At 40.1% G+C, this 17,175-nt stretch overlaps 2 protein-coding genes across 22 annotated transcripts in view; one reads left to right on the forward strand and one right to left on the reverse strand.

Annotated features, from left to right (window-relative positions):
• LOC137137822 (uncharacterized) overlaps nt 1-17,175 on the forward strand; it is a 106,899-nt gene that overhangs the window by 60,620 nt on the left and 29,104 nt on the right. For 10 of the 21 annotated variants that reach the window (XM_067524530.1, XM_067524541.1, XM_067524522.1 and 7 more), the window contains 5 exons: nt 63-183; nt 2,354-2,472; nt 3,138-3,229; nt 3,707-3,817; nt 7,815-7,887. The gene's annotated coding sequence lies outside the window, so the exon portion shown is untranslated. Of the gene's footprint in view, nt 1-62; nt 184-257; nt 330-1,644; nt 1,773-2,334; nt 2,473-3,137; nt 3,230-3,706; nt 3,818-7,814; nt 7,888-12,946; nt 13,073-17,175 lie in introns of those variants that run through there. The other 11 variants (XM_067524529.1, XM_067524535.1, XM_067524536.1 and 8 more) reach the window with 9 other exon arrangements.
• On the reverse strand, nt 11,719-14,425 carry LOC137137863 (myelin-oligodendrocyte glycoprotein-like). The gene is made up of 4 exons (XM_067524653.1): nt 14,345-14,425; nt 13,939-14,034; nt 13,285-13,638; nt 11,719-13,040 (listed from the first exon to the last, which is right to left on the reverse strand). Exons 2-4 carry the CDS (start codon nt 14,012-14,014, stop codon nt 12,892-12,894), a joined length of 579 nt encoding a protein of 192 aa, XP_067380754.1. The 5' UTR covers nt 14,015-14,034; nt 14,345-14,425; the 3' UTR covers nt 11,719-12,891.

The following is a 17,175-nucleotide window of genomic DNA, read 5'->3' on the forward strand; positions in this document are numbered from 1 at the left end:
GTGCTACACACAAATACAAGTACAAAGCCGCTACAGTCACATCTCATCTGTTCATCATACAGGAGAGAGGAGGAAACTTCCTCAAACGCCTGTTGTACAAAGAGAAACCTGCAGAAAAGAGACACCTTCACTATTTCACCCACAGTCGATTCACTCAGGTCACTCAGATCATTTCACCTCTCAGTGAGTATGGTTATAATGTTTCACACTTACTATTGATTGTTTTGTTTTTTTGTAAATCCATCACTGCATTACAGAGAGAAAAATGACTGCATTAACGTGTCTTATCTGGAGGTCCACTAACCTTCATCAATGAATGTGGACTCAAGGTAATTAAACATCATTAAACATCACAGGAGGAAAAAGATGTCTGTCCCTGAAGGTAAACTAAGTGACTGGATATGGGCCTCAATATTTACTAAAAACTGAGCTGAGAGATTCAGAAATCACCTTAACTCTCGGTCATTTGTTAACATACAGCTTCTGGTTATGAGAAGCTCCAAGTCTTGAATCATAAAGTTGAAGTGGTGGTGAGGATCTGAACCTGCTCGATGGTCTTACTGTTTGCCTCTTCCGGTCCTACATAGCAGGAAGCTGCTGCTACAGTTAATACCAATTTGCAAATTTAAGCAAATGTTCAGAAGTTGATGACGTGAGATCCCCCTCTCACTTACTTACCCTCATAAATCACCCACCTTATTTCCATAAAAAACATGTTTTGATTTGTACATAGTGGAATTAATTTTTAAAAAATCACCCTGACGTTCATCAGCTTAATGAATTAATGGATCTGAGTGTGTGTTTGTATGTGGATCAGGGTTGGAGCTGCTTTCTGGGCCACATCCTTTGTATATCATTTAACAAATCGAGGATCAAGTGAGTCATTGTGGATGTTCTAATCCTGGATCAGGTTATGCTGGTTCTTTAAACCCACTGAGGAAGTGAATTAGATCTGGGATAAAATAACTACAGAGGCTGACCAGTTTTCCTGCCCTTAACATGTAGTCTGCAAGTTTGTCTCTGTTTATGTGGAACCAGTATGCAAAACTGTGAAATAGAAATATTTTGGGAAAAGTATGTCAGTCATAGTTCATTTTGGTTGAATCAAACCTTGTTTTTGATTAAATTTGTGTTATTTTTGTGGCTCTATGTCAGCAGTCAGTCTACAGTAGCTGTAGTTTTTATTTTTGTGAAACATCTGTATCTGTACGCTGTGTTTACCCTGTTTAGGGTCACAGGTGGCTGGAGTCTATCCCAGCTGTCATTGGGTGAGAGGTGGGGTCCACGCCGGACAGGTCTCCAGTCTTTCCCAGGGCCAAATCAGAGAGACATACAGAGACAGACTAAAATTCCCATGCACATTTACAGCAACTGGCAATTTAGAGTCTCCAAATAACCCAACACATGTCTTTGGACTGTGGGAGGCCGCAGTTGGCAGGTGGAATCAAACCGCAGAGCTAACGAATGAGGGTCATGGTAGATAGATAGACTGGAGACCTGTCCAGGGTGGACCCCACCTCTCACCCAATGAGAGCTCAACGCAACTTAACGCAACAAGTAGTAACATGTAGTCTGTTTAAAAACCAATCACCTGCTCCTGACAGGTTTTTTAGGATGTCGTCAAACCTGTTGTCAAAAGATATGTAGTGTTTCAGCTGTATGAGCTCATTTACATTTAGATCGGATCAGCGACTGCATGATTAACATCAGGGACATGGAGGAGAGAATCTGGGGGAGTTTTTTCTCAGGAGACCACCTTAGACTGAACTCAGGTAAAACTAAACCCTTTTTGAACAATAAGGATTTAACTGATGTGAGTGAGGGGTTTGTGAGAACCTACTGTACTTTGATTGAGTCTTACTACAGCTGAAACATATTAATGTTTGAAATATATTAATAACTGAGAACAACTGGGGGTAAGATTAGGTCAAACATGTCATTTTGTCTCCTGTGTCCACCTGTGTTTATGATTTTTCAGCAGGTGAATGAAAAGAGGTTTTTGAGTTTTTTCACATTACTTCACTCTGATAACGAACCACTGCCTTATTTAAATCCTGTTGAAGTGTGGACAAACCTGTTCAGGGTGTGTGTGGTTCAGATGCTTTAGATTCCTGCTACACAGATTCCTGCTGAACTGGTTTAAAGTGAGCTGTTACTAAACTTTGTACTTGGCGATTTTATTTAAACTCCATTAGGCACAAAAACTTCAGGGTCTGGTTTCATTACTATAGTAACCACGTGCATCATGTTGTGTAGTGGTCGTCATCTATATATTTGCCACCTTTACTTAATCTGAGCGAGTTACACAACTGGTTGTTTGTACAATGTTTGAAGGAAGACCATCATTTTTCAGGCACTTCATTGGAAAACACCTCGAGAGAGACAGAGACCAATGGCTGAATGGGGCGAAGTCACCTACAAAAAGAAAACATGTATCCACTCTGCTGAGGAGGCTCATGGACATTTAAGATGGTGAGTTAGTCATACAAATATTTAGATACTCAATCACAGTCCTCCCATATACTAGTGCATCAGTAAATTAAACTATCAGGAAAAACAGTGAAACTCTCACATTGTAGCTTCTTTAAACTGCTACAGCATCTTTCTCTTTTTTAACTGCATCCTCTGATGTGCTGTAAACAAAGTTTCACCTCTGAAAACGTTTCTGACTTTGGACAATGTCGGCAGCAGATTTCTCCAGACATTGTTCTGAGTTAATATGTCAAAGACGCGATAGATCGATACATCGATCGATCGATAGATTTCGTTTCTGTGGCTGAACCTGTTTCAATGTAGTGATGAGTACATTTCCACTAATAACTAAACTAAGTTTGGGCTTAAAAAGCTGCAACAACCAGCTGATAAAAACACAGTCTTTGCGCCAAAACTGTGACGTGGGATCTTTTATTAAAAGGTAAGTGTGGCGATGTTCTATTAGTCAGTTAGGAAAACACTGAGTGAACACACAAAAATCTGTGTTTTCATTTGAATTAAAAATAAAACAAGTTGTTAAAAACTCACATCTTCAGTCGGAGCTTATGGGTTTGGAGCTGAGCACTGTAAAAACGATTTGGCATTTTACTGTTAATGCAAAAGAAAATCCTGTAAATTACAGCACATTGGCCGTATTTTAACAGAACCATGATGTTTTCCTAAAACTCTGCCCGTTCACCTGAACTGCACGTGAAGCTGGACCAGTTCTTTTTTCATCCACCTTACTAATTATTTGGTAAGTAGCAATTTCAGTGTTTCCTGAATGTGTTCACATCATGATAGAAGGATTCAGCAGCTAGCTAGAACTGTACAGACAGAAGTTTATCAATCAGACATACAAGGAGCTCGTTTTCACTTTAATAAGTTATTGTGTTTGAGTCAGTTAATGAGGGAAAACTTAATGACATCTTTACAGTGTGAACCTGTTACAGTCTATGGAATCACTTCAACAAATGCAGTAACATCAGCACTTCAGATCACTCTGTTATTAGTTACATTCACTTAGGATTTTACATTTGATTACTAGACAACTAGTTTTTTGAAAAGGTACAAAACTCCACATATGTAGAGTCAGTTTGTATAAACAGATATCTGTAATATTTCTGTCTTTTCTTCTAATTTTCGATTACGTCCGACTGCATATCTGGACATTTGCTGCCTTTAATTGTTGTTATTCTGAGTGAATGTTTGAAGAACGATCATCATTTTTCAGGTACTTTATTAGAAAACACCCTGAGTTTGGTGACTTCACCTACAAAGAGACGACAACAATCAATCAACATGTATCCACTGTGGAGGAGGCTCATGGACTTCATTTAAGATGGTGAGCTACTCGTACAAATATATAGAAAGTCAGTGCACTAGTACTATGCACTAGTACTATGCACTAGTATTCTTATATACTAGTGCGTGAGTGAATTGAAACATCATGAAACACAGTGAACATCTCATATCATCTAGTTTCCTTAGACATAAACTGAAATATCCAAAATATCAGAGTATTACCAGTATCATCAGTGCGTCGTGGCATAAAGGCAGCCAGCCTGAGGCACTGCTGACTTGTTACCAGACCAGTTGCTTTCATAGCAGCCTTCAGCTGTGTTGTTACTAAAGGTCGATTGTTTCTCGGGTTTCTCTTGAAAATACTCCAGATCCTCTGTGGGTTCAGGTCAGGTGAGTTGGCCAGTCAAACACAGTAACATCACGGTCAACAAAGCAGTTAGTGGTTATTTTCAACTGCAGACAGGAGCTAATCCTGCTGGAAAAGGAAATCAGCACTGGAAGCATGTAGTGCTCTAAAATCTGCTGGTAGACGGCTCTTTTGACTCTGGACTTGATAAAACACAGTGGACCAACACCAGCAGGTGACAGGAACCCAAATCAGCACCGACTGTGGAAACTTCACCCCGGACTTACAGAAACCTGGATTCTGTGATTCTTCCACTCCTCCTCCAAACTCAGCGACACTGATTTGCAAACAAAAAGCAACAGTCCAGTTCTTTTTCTCCTCAGCCCAGGTTCTGACATCTCCGGTTCTCCGGTTCAGCAGCGGCTTGATGCTGGGAATACAGCAGTTGTAGCTCATTTCCTGAAGACGTCTGTGTGCAGTGGCTCTTGATGGACTGTCTCCAGCTTCACTGCACTTACCTGTAAAACTGTCAAGTTCTCGAATCAGCTTTACTTGACAATCTTTATAAGCCTGTGGTCGTCCCTGTTGCTTGTCACCTTTTCCAACCACACTCCAGTCAACTTTCCATTAACATGCTTCAATACAGCCCTCTGCAAACCTGCAAACAAACAGACCTTCATTGATCACCTTCTGTCACGACTTGTCTGTTCTTGCTTACATGGCTTTATATACACAGTATTTGTTGTTGTGTCCACCGTGGTTTCACTTACGTTGTCAGCATATTGTGATTTTATGTTGTTTTACCCTTTGTGGTGTCTGTTTTTTAGATGTTAGTGCGTTTAACAGTCCTTGCGTTAGCATTATAGCTTCGTCTGCTTCAAGTTTTCCTCCAATTTTATCTTAACTCAAACTCCTCACCTATCAGGATGGGAAGGTGAGGTAAGTGTTCTCATTGTGGAAACCGGTAGGTTTTTCTCCACAGCCCCTCACAACCGTCTTCGATCACTGGATCGTTGCTATCAGGGTGACTGCACCGGTTACAATTCATGTGACTGTGATCTATCTGCCACCAGGCAGCTGGGTAAGTTGTGTGATGAGTTCAAAATGCTGTTGTCCCCAGAAGATATCACTCCTCTCATACTAGGAGACATGAACATCCACCTAGACAAATGGTGGATGTTTGATCAAAAACTGGAGCCCACTCGCCCAACAAACAGAGCTGGAAACCACCTTGTCCTCATTCTCACCCAGAACTGAACCACAGACATGAGCCTGGATCTGTGGTGGTGCTGGGGTGGGCAGTGCACCCCAAAAACTTTCCCATGCCCATCCAACCTGTGATAATATACACACAGAAAGATCATCAAGTGCCACCTACACATCTGTTGTCTTGTGTCACTTGCAGCCACAATCATTGTGTGTTACGTTACACTTAAGATAAAAGTTGAAGTTCACTGTATATTCAAAATACAAAAGTATTATTTCAGTGTCTAGTTCTGGCTCATCCATAGATCCAGTGGACTGAAGACCAATCTGAGCTTCCTGGATCAACATCTGCTTTTTATCACTTAGTTTTAAAAGTAAAATATCGACCTGATGAAGACTGTGCTTGACTGTAACTTTTTACCCCCTGACATTTTTTACTGCACCCAAAACAAGACAAACTAGAACTGGCCCTGCACAGACAACATCTCAGTCACTTTTACCAAATCAATTCTTCATTTAGCTCACTGACTTTCTTCTGAGACCTTTTCACTTTCCACTTTCTACCATCACCTGAGGTCTCTCAGAGACAAAGCCACTGACAGCTTCTGCACCACACGCTCAACCTGTCAGGATAGTCTCTACCCTCCTGTTGTCCAGGCTTCCCCGTCCTTAATGTCCTAATCCTTCAATCACTGAAAACTCGCTCACTTTGAAAGTTCCCCACCGCCGGATGAAGAAAGGTATAGCTTATCTTATCTTGCTCCACTCCCCCCCACCTTCATATCCACCTCTTACTGCTGATGATTTTACCAGCTTTATTAATAATGAGGTGGCAGCTATCAGCTCCCAGTTCTCTCCACCAGATGGAGACATCATGCTGACTTCATGTAACAGCACATCACTCTTCTCATTTTGCATCCACCCTCCTTTCAAATCCTACTACCACCTGTTTTCTGGATCACATCCCTTCTTCTCTCCTTTAGGCAACTGAAGTATTACCAAACTGTTCTTACAGTTTGACAACAACTGTTTTAATCCGCTTCTGCCGGTATACGTTCACACCCATGAACGTAAGGGTTTAATCCCAGAGTTCCTCACTCTCTTCGCAGCATGTGCTGAAGAGCAGATACTGTATATTCAGGAGTTATCCTACCACTCAAGCAGGGTTTCCACAGTTCACTGTCCATCCAAGGCAAATCAAATGTTCTCCACCTTGGTGTTCATCACTAGAGATCCTGGTATAATCGGCTCGGCATCCTTGGATGAAGTTTTCACAAAATCATACATTTAAAAAAAAAACTGACCTGTATAATAATCAGAAAGAATCATTGATGCATCTTAAGAACAAAATTAAACACAGCACATTTCTTTTTAGTATAATTACTTTCCACGAGAGAAAGAAAAAAAATCCAGAAACATGAAACAAGTTTCTCTTTTCCCAAAAGTACCAAGACACAGAACGTTAGCCATTAACCATTAGCTGCCATGAATTTGCTTCCAAACACTTCTACTGAAACGGTTCAATCACCGAGAAGAGTCCCAGCACATCCACCACCTTGTGAGAAGCGTGACCACAGCTTGGCCAAGTTTTCACAGCCAAAAATCACCAAATCCATTTTCCCATGAACGAAAACCGAACGTTTTTCTGCTCCTCGTTCCTCGTCTGCATCCACTCTGCACTGTGCAGACACAGGGGGCGGAGCTACTCCACACTACACCTGTTCAGACTCTGTCAGCAAAGACAGCTGACAGTTCTACCTGAGCTTCCGCCCCATGGCCTGCCGGTCCCCATCTGGTGCTTAAGGAGACCTCTGGGCCAACCATGCTCAAAAGGCCTCCTTCAGGCTGTCGGCCTCTATTACCGCTGATGTCCACCAGCAGGTCCCCAGGATGTCACCACAACAAGCACCAAAAACCTTATGGCCACAACTCAAAGGGGCTGCTTCCACAATGCAAGATTTAAACACAGTCCAGTTGGAGTCAATGTTTGCAGCCTCCCTGGACTACTAGAGTTAGAGCCAGGCATTTCCAACACACCTTTACTACGTTTGGATTCACCATCTCTGTCCGACAGTCTCCCGTATTAAAAGCAGACAGTTGAAGTGGTTCAGGCATCTTATAAGAATGCTCACCATATATTATATTTTGTTCAAATTACCAGTTTTCATCAAAGGGCATTTGTCAAGACATGTCTGTAAACTACATAGACATAAAAACTCTTTTGGGTCTTTTTTTAAATATATGTGTTTGTACATTATTGCAAAACTTCTTTATTCACTTATAAATGTAGCATGTGACCTGGTGTTATAAGATTCTTGTTGTTATTGCATCTTGTTTCGTGGTAAAGACAATTTTGTTAAAATAAAGTTTAGGTCTGAATATATATTTGAGTGTTTAATTAGTAGCTCTGTTTCAATATTAACTGATGAAAAAATATTTATATGTTTTCTAAAGATTATTACTGATATTTGCTTTTTCTTTTAAGAACCACACAAGGAGCAACAAGACAAACACACCTGAGCTCATCAGCAACATCACTCTGAAGGTCAGCAACTCAGGTGAGTAAGTGGATCAGAGTGGAAACTGTTTTCTGGATCTCGCCCTTTGTACATAATTAAAAAGAACCAGGATCAAATGTTGGATGTTGTCTGGCTATAACTTGTATTTACTTTTTTTCAGGCTGAAATAACAGTGGAACATGATTTGACTGAAATTGTGGTTTTTCTGAGCACTTTCTGATTGTGTATTTAGTACCTCAGTTGGTAAAGGCAGTCGTCCACGGTTCACATGGTGAGGGGTTCGATCCCCGGCCCTGGTTATATGTCGAAGTGTCTGTGGGCAAGACACTGAACCCCTAACAGCCCATTCCTCTCCCCAGCTGTGCAGTGCAGGTCGAAGCCCGGTAGAAATTAGAAAGGGTTGTGTCAGGAAGGGCATCCAGCGTAAAAACTGTGTCAAATCAACACGCGGACAATGATCCGCTGTGGCGACACTGAACTGACAGGATAAGCTGTAAGGACAAAAAAAAATTAAAAATGTAGAGCATGTACGACTGAAATACAGGAAATATTTCACACCACTACTATTTGATGTTTGTCATAATTCAGCAGTAGATAATGTACAGAAGTTGTAGAGGTGATCTTACTCGAAACTGACGATCCAGCAAATACTTCACTTCAGAGATTGTTGTATGAGGAACATTGAACATTTATTGTATTTGCTTCTCAACGTAGCCGAGTACGGATCAATTGTACTTACAAGTTTAAGTACAGTAATCTCACAAACACGTTCACAAACAGTTTTGTCAAACAAGTTTCTCAAAGTATGGCTGAACTCACAGAACTCGGCAAGAAACCGTTTTCCTCCACACTGAACCGTTTCTTCTACCTTTGTTGTGGTCCACACCACCTAGTAGTCAGTTCCTCTGCTCCAGCTACCGTGTCACATCTGCTCCCTTCAGTAACTATGCAACTATCAAAGGCAACGATCAAAGGCAACTATCAAAGGCAACTATCAAAGCTATATAGTGTCACTAATGACATCATCAGTACACAGAAACATAACACAACACACAATACAGTACAGTTCACAATACACAATACATACTACATAAAACAAAACAACAAAAAACAGAGGAAACTCTGGTTGCCTCATACAGAAGTAGTTTTTATTTTTTGCTGTACAGTTTCTGCTCTGGATTCAGATCACTTGTCTACAACATGACTGTGTTTGTGTAAACTGATTCATCAGCTTCTCTGTTGTTGTTTTTTACATAGAAGCTACATAATGATGAAAGTGTGAAACTCTGTTGTGATTGAGCAGCTTTAGCTGGATGTTACACTGCAGCTTGAAGAGAAGCCTCCATCTTTACTCAGCAGTCACAGCACAGAGACACATCAGCAGAAATTTGTATTTCTCCTCTCATATCAGTGATGTAACAGCTGTACCTGCTCATTACTTTAGTCTCCTCCTGTTAATGTTCTGTACACATTTAGACCAAAGAGCAACTTTACAATCCAGCCTGTGATTTACAGTGTGATTTAATTTTATGAAACAGAAATCAGTCAAACGCTCACTGGTTCCTGCTGCTGCTTAGACGTCATCATAGTGGAGGAAAACAGGCCTCTCTTCAGGGATTCAATCAGCCCATTTCCAGGAAGTCAGACAGGTTCACACTTTGGTCTTTGAACCAGCAGGTGTCAGCAAAGAGACCCTCAGCAGGCAGTAGGATGACAGAGCATAACTGCAGTAGTGGTAGTACTGCTACTAGTAACTCTGCAGGATCCATTTGTCACCTTCATTACTCTCCTCCACTCGCTCACTGTGAAACATGCACAAAGTTTCCTTTGGATCCTGGACTGAAATACAGGTCTATAGTGTTTCTCTTTGAGAGCAGAGAGTCTGCAGATCAAATATTTATTTATACAAAAGCCTCGATGATCCTGCAGTTCAGCTCCAAGTCTGTAGAACTGTTCAAATGTGTGTGAGGCAGTGCACAGACCTCTGCCAACACACACCTAACAAAGCTTCAGTACAGTTCAGCAGCCAACGTTATGGGTGAGTCTTCTCCCGGAGGTGTGTTAATATAATTGTTAGGTATTTAATAAAATACCATGTTAGGACTGACATAAGCTCTTCATAAGCTTCAGTGACACGTCTCAGTCAAACCTTTATCTGAGAGGAACATAAGGTCAGAGCAGTGAAATCCAGCAGCAGAGACAGATAACGTCTCTGTAGCCTCTCAGACACTGTGCAGAGGAGTTAACACACGGTTAATATGAACAACTTTAGTCACAGGTAACATCAGGAATGTGCAGCTCTGCTGCCTTTTCCAGTTCCTTATCCCATGTACACATGGCAGCTTTACTCATGAGGTAAAATGTTTCAATGAGTTCATTATGTCACAGCAGTTGGACATAAAAGAAAAGAAAAACAGATGAATCAGCAGAAAGCATAGTATTGCAGTATTACAGTGTACTGTTGTGGCCTCATGTGGACGTGTTTTATCAAGTGTATTTTCCCTGAGAGTCACAAGTCATTTGCTGACATTTCTAAAAATGTCAGCACATGTAGATCACAAGACAGAAAACACACAAAGTTATGAGTCAACACAAGACTCTTCACTCAGTGATGTTTGAAACAGGAAGTTCAGAAGCAGATCAGCCTCTGAAAAATGAGCTTATTTAGAGGAAGATCAGAACCAATTAATATACAGATTCATACACCATGTGTTTATCACCCTCTGAACAAAACCACCAATGTCTCCAATCCTGTCCAGACCACAGTCAGGACTGTGGGGACACACTCAAATCTGTGGCAGTACAATCCTGTGCTTCACACACTCACCACCAGTCACTTCATGTTAACTAATGTGCTTCATTCATCATAAACATACATTTTTCAGAACAACTATCCATGAATTATGTTCCCCACAACAACATATTTACACTACAAGTTATAGGAGACGGGTTTTTCACTGTCATATGATGAATAATAACATTAAGTGTGTTTACTTGTTATGTTCCATATTTATACTACAACCAGAAAAATGTGACTGTGCTGACAGCAGTTAGAGCAGGTGGACAAAGAAAAGTGAACACACACTGCAGGTAAACACACTGAGCTTCCTGCTTCCTGCTGTGTCTCTTCCTATTTGACAGTTTCAGCTGATATAAAGTCCAACAGAGACAAATGTGGACAGTCGAACTCATTCAGTTAAACTGAGTCTGTTCCAGGTTTGTTTTCTCAGCTGCTGATTTTGTCCCAGTGTAGTAAAAGTACTTTATCAGCAGCTTCAGGCCACAAAACAACCAGGACATGTCTACATGGTCAGTGTAGAGGCTGAGTTAAGGAACAGAAAGCAGCAGTTTAAATGAACTTGAAGCCACTGGTGCAGCCTTCAACGTTAAACACGCTCATGTTGTAGGCAGCTCATGTGAACCCAGAGCAGAGTGGTGGACTTAATCTAAATGAAAATGTAATTAATTGAATATCCACTAGTCATAAACAGTATGATTAGCGTGTGGTTTGATGCATTTGTTTGACTTTACATCACAGAACTAGTCCCAGTCTGTGTCTCTCATGTACAATAGGACCATTACATTCACACAGCTCAGTGCTCAAACACAAACAACCAAAATTATTATTTAAGAACATTTCATTTTTCTTATAAGAACATTCATGTTGTTTGAGAGGAATTTTGTGTCTCCATCCGACTCTTACTTCATAAAAAGCCTTATTAATTTAGTTTTTTAGATTGATCAGAAAAAGTTCTCATTTCCATTTTAACTGCCCTGCTGACACAAATATTCATTAATGACTCCTTTCATTAACACCTAGTTTGTAGATTTTAAGTGTTTGAGATACTTTTCAAAATGACACTATCACAGTCAGGTTTACTGGAAGTTTTATTATATGATTTAACCACAGGCTGTTGGTTACAGTGAATCAACCTGTTCAGGTGATGTGTTAGATTCTGCAAAACAACTTTTAGAGAGAAAGCAAACATGAAGCTTGTAGAAAAAAAAACAATTAAAAATAATTTACAAAGAAATGTGTTGTGGACTCCACATGTCAAATAAAACAAACTGTCACAGCAAACATTAACATAAAACAAGTCTGTGTTTCTGGTCAGTGACTGAACAACTGTTAAAATCTTTAATCTGAGGAATCAGGTTAAACTAAATCACACAGATCAGCTGTTTGACAGTAAAAGATGGTCAGTCACTAAAGTTTCTCTCTGCAGGACTGAGCTGCTGCAGCTGTTTGTAAAGTCATCAACTAATGTGGCTTTAAATCTTTCAGTTCGTAGTCAAACAAATGATTTACTGAGTCCTGTTAAAACTTCTGTGCATTTGTAAGTATTTCTATATGTACACACACTATGCAAATACATTAGTAAAACCACAGACAAAACATAATAATATGCACATTACATTTAGTAACTGTGTAGTTCAGAGGGAAAAATTTGATTCTCCCACTAACTGAAGCTTGTTTGATGATCGTGGTTGAACTTATTATAATTCATAAATCTGCAGTTAGTAACACACAAATATTAAAACTAGTCTGAATTTACAAACAGCTGCTGCAGTTGCTAATTTAAAAGCAGCCTCTGACTTTAATACTGATTGACAGAGAATAATATCAGTTTGTGATGTGTCAGATGACAAACATCAGGTGAAACAAACAGGATCATAAACAGTGATCTTCATATTCACATAATGTAACAGCCTTAATATATAAAACATGAAGCTTTGGTTTGTTTGTCTCTGTCCACTTTCACTGTCCTGCAGATAAACAAAGAGTCACTGTTTCCTCAGACTGAGTTAGTAAATGACTGAGTCGAGTTTAAAATGACACTTGTCTGTTTAGAGCTGAGAAACACAGAGACTGAGGAAGAAATGTTAAGAAATGCATCATCACATTGTTGATAGTAAAAATTTACTGTGGGATAAAAAGAAAAAGGCTGAAGCCTGAACTGCTGTTTGTCCTGCATCAGTGATTTAGTCACTGAGGAAACTGAGGAGACATTTTACACCTACTGATGGTCAGTGTCTTTATCATCAGCAGCTTTGTATGAAGTCTCCTCTTTGGGTCCTTTTACGTTTTCTATACATCACAACACCAACAACACCAACAAGCAGAGCAACAACTGAGAGTCCAACTTTCAGTCCAACATTTCCATCCTTGTCTCCTCCATCCTCGTCTCCACCTGTAAGAAGAGAATGAGATGTGAGGTGTCAGGTAGGTGATGAATCCATTTCCTCTTCAAACTCCTGTCAGACATTATCTACTGCACTTTGATCCCATCACTCATAGCAGCTGTTTGCTACAAAGTCTCATCAGCAACATCTTTAGAAAACACAAACATCTGATCTGTGATGGTTCACTCTCACATCAACAACCAGGAAGCAGCTTCACCTCTGATACACACACACACACACACACACACTCACCTGAGGGGACAACTTTCAGGTGGATAGTGCTGATGGGATTAGTGTCCAAAAAGGATCTCTTTCTGCGCTTTGTTTCTTTCAGTTCAACACGACACTCGTATGTTCCACTGTCAGAAATGCTCACATTCCTCAGAATCAAAGACACATCTCCATCCTTCATATTTTTGTCCTTCATCTCCACTCGATTCTTATAAGATGGATCCTGGTTTGCTGTATCAGAGTTTCTGCCCCGGTACAGAAAGACATATTTTGTCAGGTCAAGTCTGCTCCACTCAGCAACTCTAATGATACTGTTGCTGTGACTTTGACATGGCAGAATCACGTTTTCTCCAGGTTTAGCTATAATGGACTTGACTGAAAGAGATAGAAAAAACACGGGTTGGAAAGATCAAAGAGTAACTGAAAATATTTAAGTCAGCTGATTATTTTTCTAAACAAAAATTGTAACTATGACTGTCTGAACTGCATTGCTGGAATAAGTATGAAAACACTCTCACAAATTATATTCTGTAAACTTTTATATAGTAAACGTTATAGTATGCATGGCATCAATTAGCCTATTACTGAAGTACAGTCAAAAATTATTAGCAATGCCAATAAATAAATGAGATTATCTAATGGATTAACTGTAGCTGATTTCACTTCAACACTCACCATCAGAGGCAAACACCGGAGAGAAACGAAGTAAGACCAAAGTGGACAGGAATGACGCAGATGATACAGCGTTCATTTTTACGTTAGTCCTTGTATCTGTTAAGTTGTTAATAAATCAACATAAGTTATGACCTACACGGCACGTGAAAATATTTTATTAATCGCAAGCCAATTTGAAATGATTAAAAGAGCTGCCAAGTAAACAAAATTAATTTTCGGAGTCATCAAAAAATGGCCTGAGCAGTATTATCTAGTTGTAGCATGAACAGTCAGCGGTCATCCTAACACAGTTTCTTTCTTTCATGCATTAAAATCACCAACGCACTCTGCTAAAGTCGGTATTTTAATGTTGTAGCTTGTTAGGTAAAATTATTCCAAGCTGCAATCCTGAAAACTTTGATTTTACCCTGAAAATGTTTAGCCCTGAGAACGAAGAGCCAAACAAACCCGGAAGTTCCGCATTGAGTTCAGAATGTAAGACAACGCCCATTCTAATTACCATAAAGACTTTTTATATATAGCTGACAACAAATCCAGCTGTGGAACGCAGCCTTTTTAACAGTATGTTGTCTGATTTACTTAGCATGTTAAGATAAGAACAGGAGGTTTAAAGAAAACTGACATAATATTGTGGTTTATCCAGTTTTGTAACGGTCATTAAAGAACAACAATTCCCATGTGCCCTAGGTGCTCAGTAGATAAACGTCACAGTACAACAGATGAGGCGAGTCCGGTGATGAGATCAACAAATGATAAAGTACCAGTGATATTTTTCATCTTCCTAATGACTGTTTGCATGAATTCTACACCTTCTCTCATTTTAGTCTCCAAATCTGGTGTGATTTTACAAAGAACTCCAACGACGTCTCGTATGGTTTCATCATGTTTTGGCCTTTCATGCTCAAACGCTATCTGCATTTGTATCTTGCTGCATCTGTGGATTTGAACTGAATCCTTTTTTGATCCTTTTTTTTACATGGTGCTGTGCTGTTTCATTTTATAGTAGCTTCCTGATTTGCTTCCACCTTATGTGGCCCGTTGTACATGCCCAGTTGTGTTTCCGTGCCCACTTCATCTACGCATTAACACTCACGCCATAGAATTAACAGGGATGAGGTCACAAGGATAAAAAGTTGCTTTTTTGGACTCTGGGAAAGGGAAAAAACCTCGATGGGTTAAAAGTCTACAATAGAAACAAGTAAAAACGGACTTTAATTGTAGTTGTAGGTCTCCTGTGAACAGTTTTCTATGAGTCTTTTATACTTATTACAGTCAGTGGAGAAAATGCTTTCTGGGCTGGAGTCATCAATGTATTGTTGCAGTACTTTCTTTGGCCACTGGACATAATTAGCTCTGAGGTGACAATCAAGAACCAAGGAACAATATCTGAAGAACAATTAGTGGTGATACATAAGATAACAGAACCCCATTGAATTCACATCTCCCATGTCATTAAAAGTTGTGGATCAGATTAACTGTAGTTCTGATTGACCTTGGCTTCTGTTCATTGGTAACTCTCAAACACATAGTAACAAATACAGACAATATAACAATGACAATTACACCAAAAAAAAAAAAAGAAAAAGAAAAGAAAAAACGTAACTGGTACATACAACATATGAATAAGTTAAAGACGGCAAACCAAGGTGCAGTGTGTGCAGCATTTCCTAAACAATTCTGCATATACTAATAGTCAAATGTGCATGTCAATGTATGAGAAAGTGCATTTTTAGTCATTGTGTGGGATGTAGTGATTGAGTATTTGTATGTCCACTGTGTACAGAACAGCATGAATAGCAGCAATGTGGCAAAAAGTATGAGGTCAGGTGTTTAATGGACTGAAAAAAAAAACTGTTCTGTGTTCTGGTGGTTTTAACTCTATAGTGGGGCAGAGGGGAGAAGCTGGAAGAGGTTTTGTCCAGTATGAAAGGGGTCTTTGGGGATTTTATTTGCCTGGTTTCTTGGCTCTAAAAGCTTCTCTTGGTATGCAGTCTCGTCATCATCTCAGCTGAAGCAGATAATGGCTGTGTTGTCTACAAAGTTCAGGGGCTTGACAGTTGAGTTTGCTGTGTTATGAACTTGGTCTAGGGGAACCTAGACATAACATAATGTAATCTCTCACTCTTCCCAATCCTAAGCAAAAACAGCAAGACCAAGTGTTCAAAAAACAAAATGGTAGCATTTTATTCACTTTGGAGGTGAGCAGGGCCCAAAACAACAAACAAAAAGCTCTACCAAAACCCTACTATACCAAACCAAACAACAAAATAAAAGACATTTTGTATAACTTAACCTCCTAATCAAAAACAGGAGAAAAATAAATAACACATAGCTACAGACAGCTCTTTAACTTTTCACAATCTTACAAAATCAATAACATCATGCTGAGTTGGCTGCGAGTGGCAGAGGTGGAGAGACTGCTGTTATCTGGGGCATAAGAAGTTTGTAGCCCCAGCTTGTCCAACCCTGTGATAACAATTATTTTGAATGGGCCAATCCATGGACTCCACCTGTGACCTTTCCCTCAGACACACACACACAGACCCACACACACTCATTATAAACATAGTGTGAATAGTCCCCATTCTTGAATATGCGAACCACCACTCCAAAGTGCCAGCCCATGGGTCCTGACCTTGCCTCCGTGCTACATTGCAGGTCAGCCAACAGGGAAGTCAACCAAGAAAGACTAACTGTGCCCAGAGCCTTCAGCATTTCAGGGTTAATCTCATTTGCATCTGGCACCTTGCTTCAGCTTGCTGAGAAGCTCTTTAACTACCTCAGAGACTTTCACCAGTGATATGAATTAAGCTTCTCCTGAGTCTTCCGACTCTGCCTCCTCCTCAGAGGGCATGTTGGTTCAGAAATTCCCAAAAATGTTCCTTCCACCATCTGACAATATCCTCAGTCTGGGTCAGCAGTCCTTTCCTGCTGAGTGCAGCCTGGGTCAAGCCCGGCTTTCCCTTTTCCAACTAAACTATGACTAAAATTGTTAATCATTAACTATGGGGAGGCTGTAACTCAGTCGGTAAGGCAGTCGTCCACGGACCACAGGGTCAGTTCGATCCCCGATCCTGGATATATGTCGAAGTGTCTCTGGGCAAGACACTGAACACTAACAGCCCATTTCCCTCCCCGGGGTAAAAACTGCCAAATCACCATATGGACAATGATCCGCTGTGGCGACCCTAAACTCACGAGATAAGCCGAAAGAACAAAAAAAAAAATAAATTGTTA

The sequence above is a fragment of the Channa argus genome, chromosome 12 (genome assembly GCF_033026475.1).
Source record: "Channa argus isolate prfri chromosome 12, Channa argus male v1.0, whole genome shotgun sequence".
NCBI lineage: Eukaryota > Metazoa > Chordata > Actinopteri > Anabantiformes > Channidae > Channa > Channa argus.

What these genes read in the sequence shown, in the direction of transcription:
- LOC137137863 (XM_067524653.1), bottom strand. Translation starts at nt 14,014, where the DNA reads ATGAACGCTGTATCATCTGCGTCATTCCTGTCCACTTTGGTCTTACTT. An exon ending in TCCGGTGTTTGCCTCTGATG is followed by an intron (nt 13,639 to 13,938) that starts GTGAGTGTTGAA and finishes TATCTCTTTCAG; the next exon opens with TCAAGTCCATTATAGCTAAA. An exon ending in CCTGAAAGTTGTCCCCTCAG is followed by an intron (nt 13,041 to 13,284) that starts GTGAGTGTGTGT and finishes CTCTTCTTACAG; the next exon opens with GTGGAGACGAGGATGGAGGA.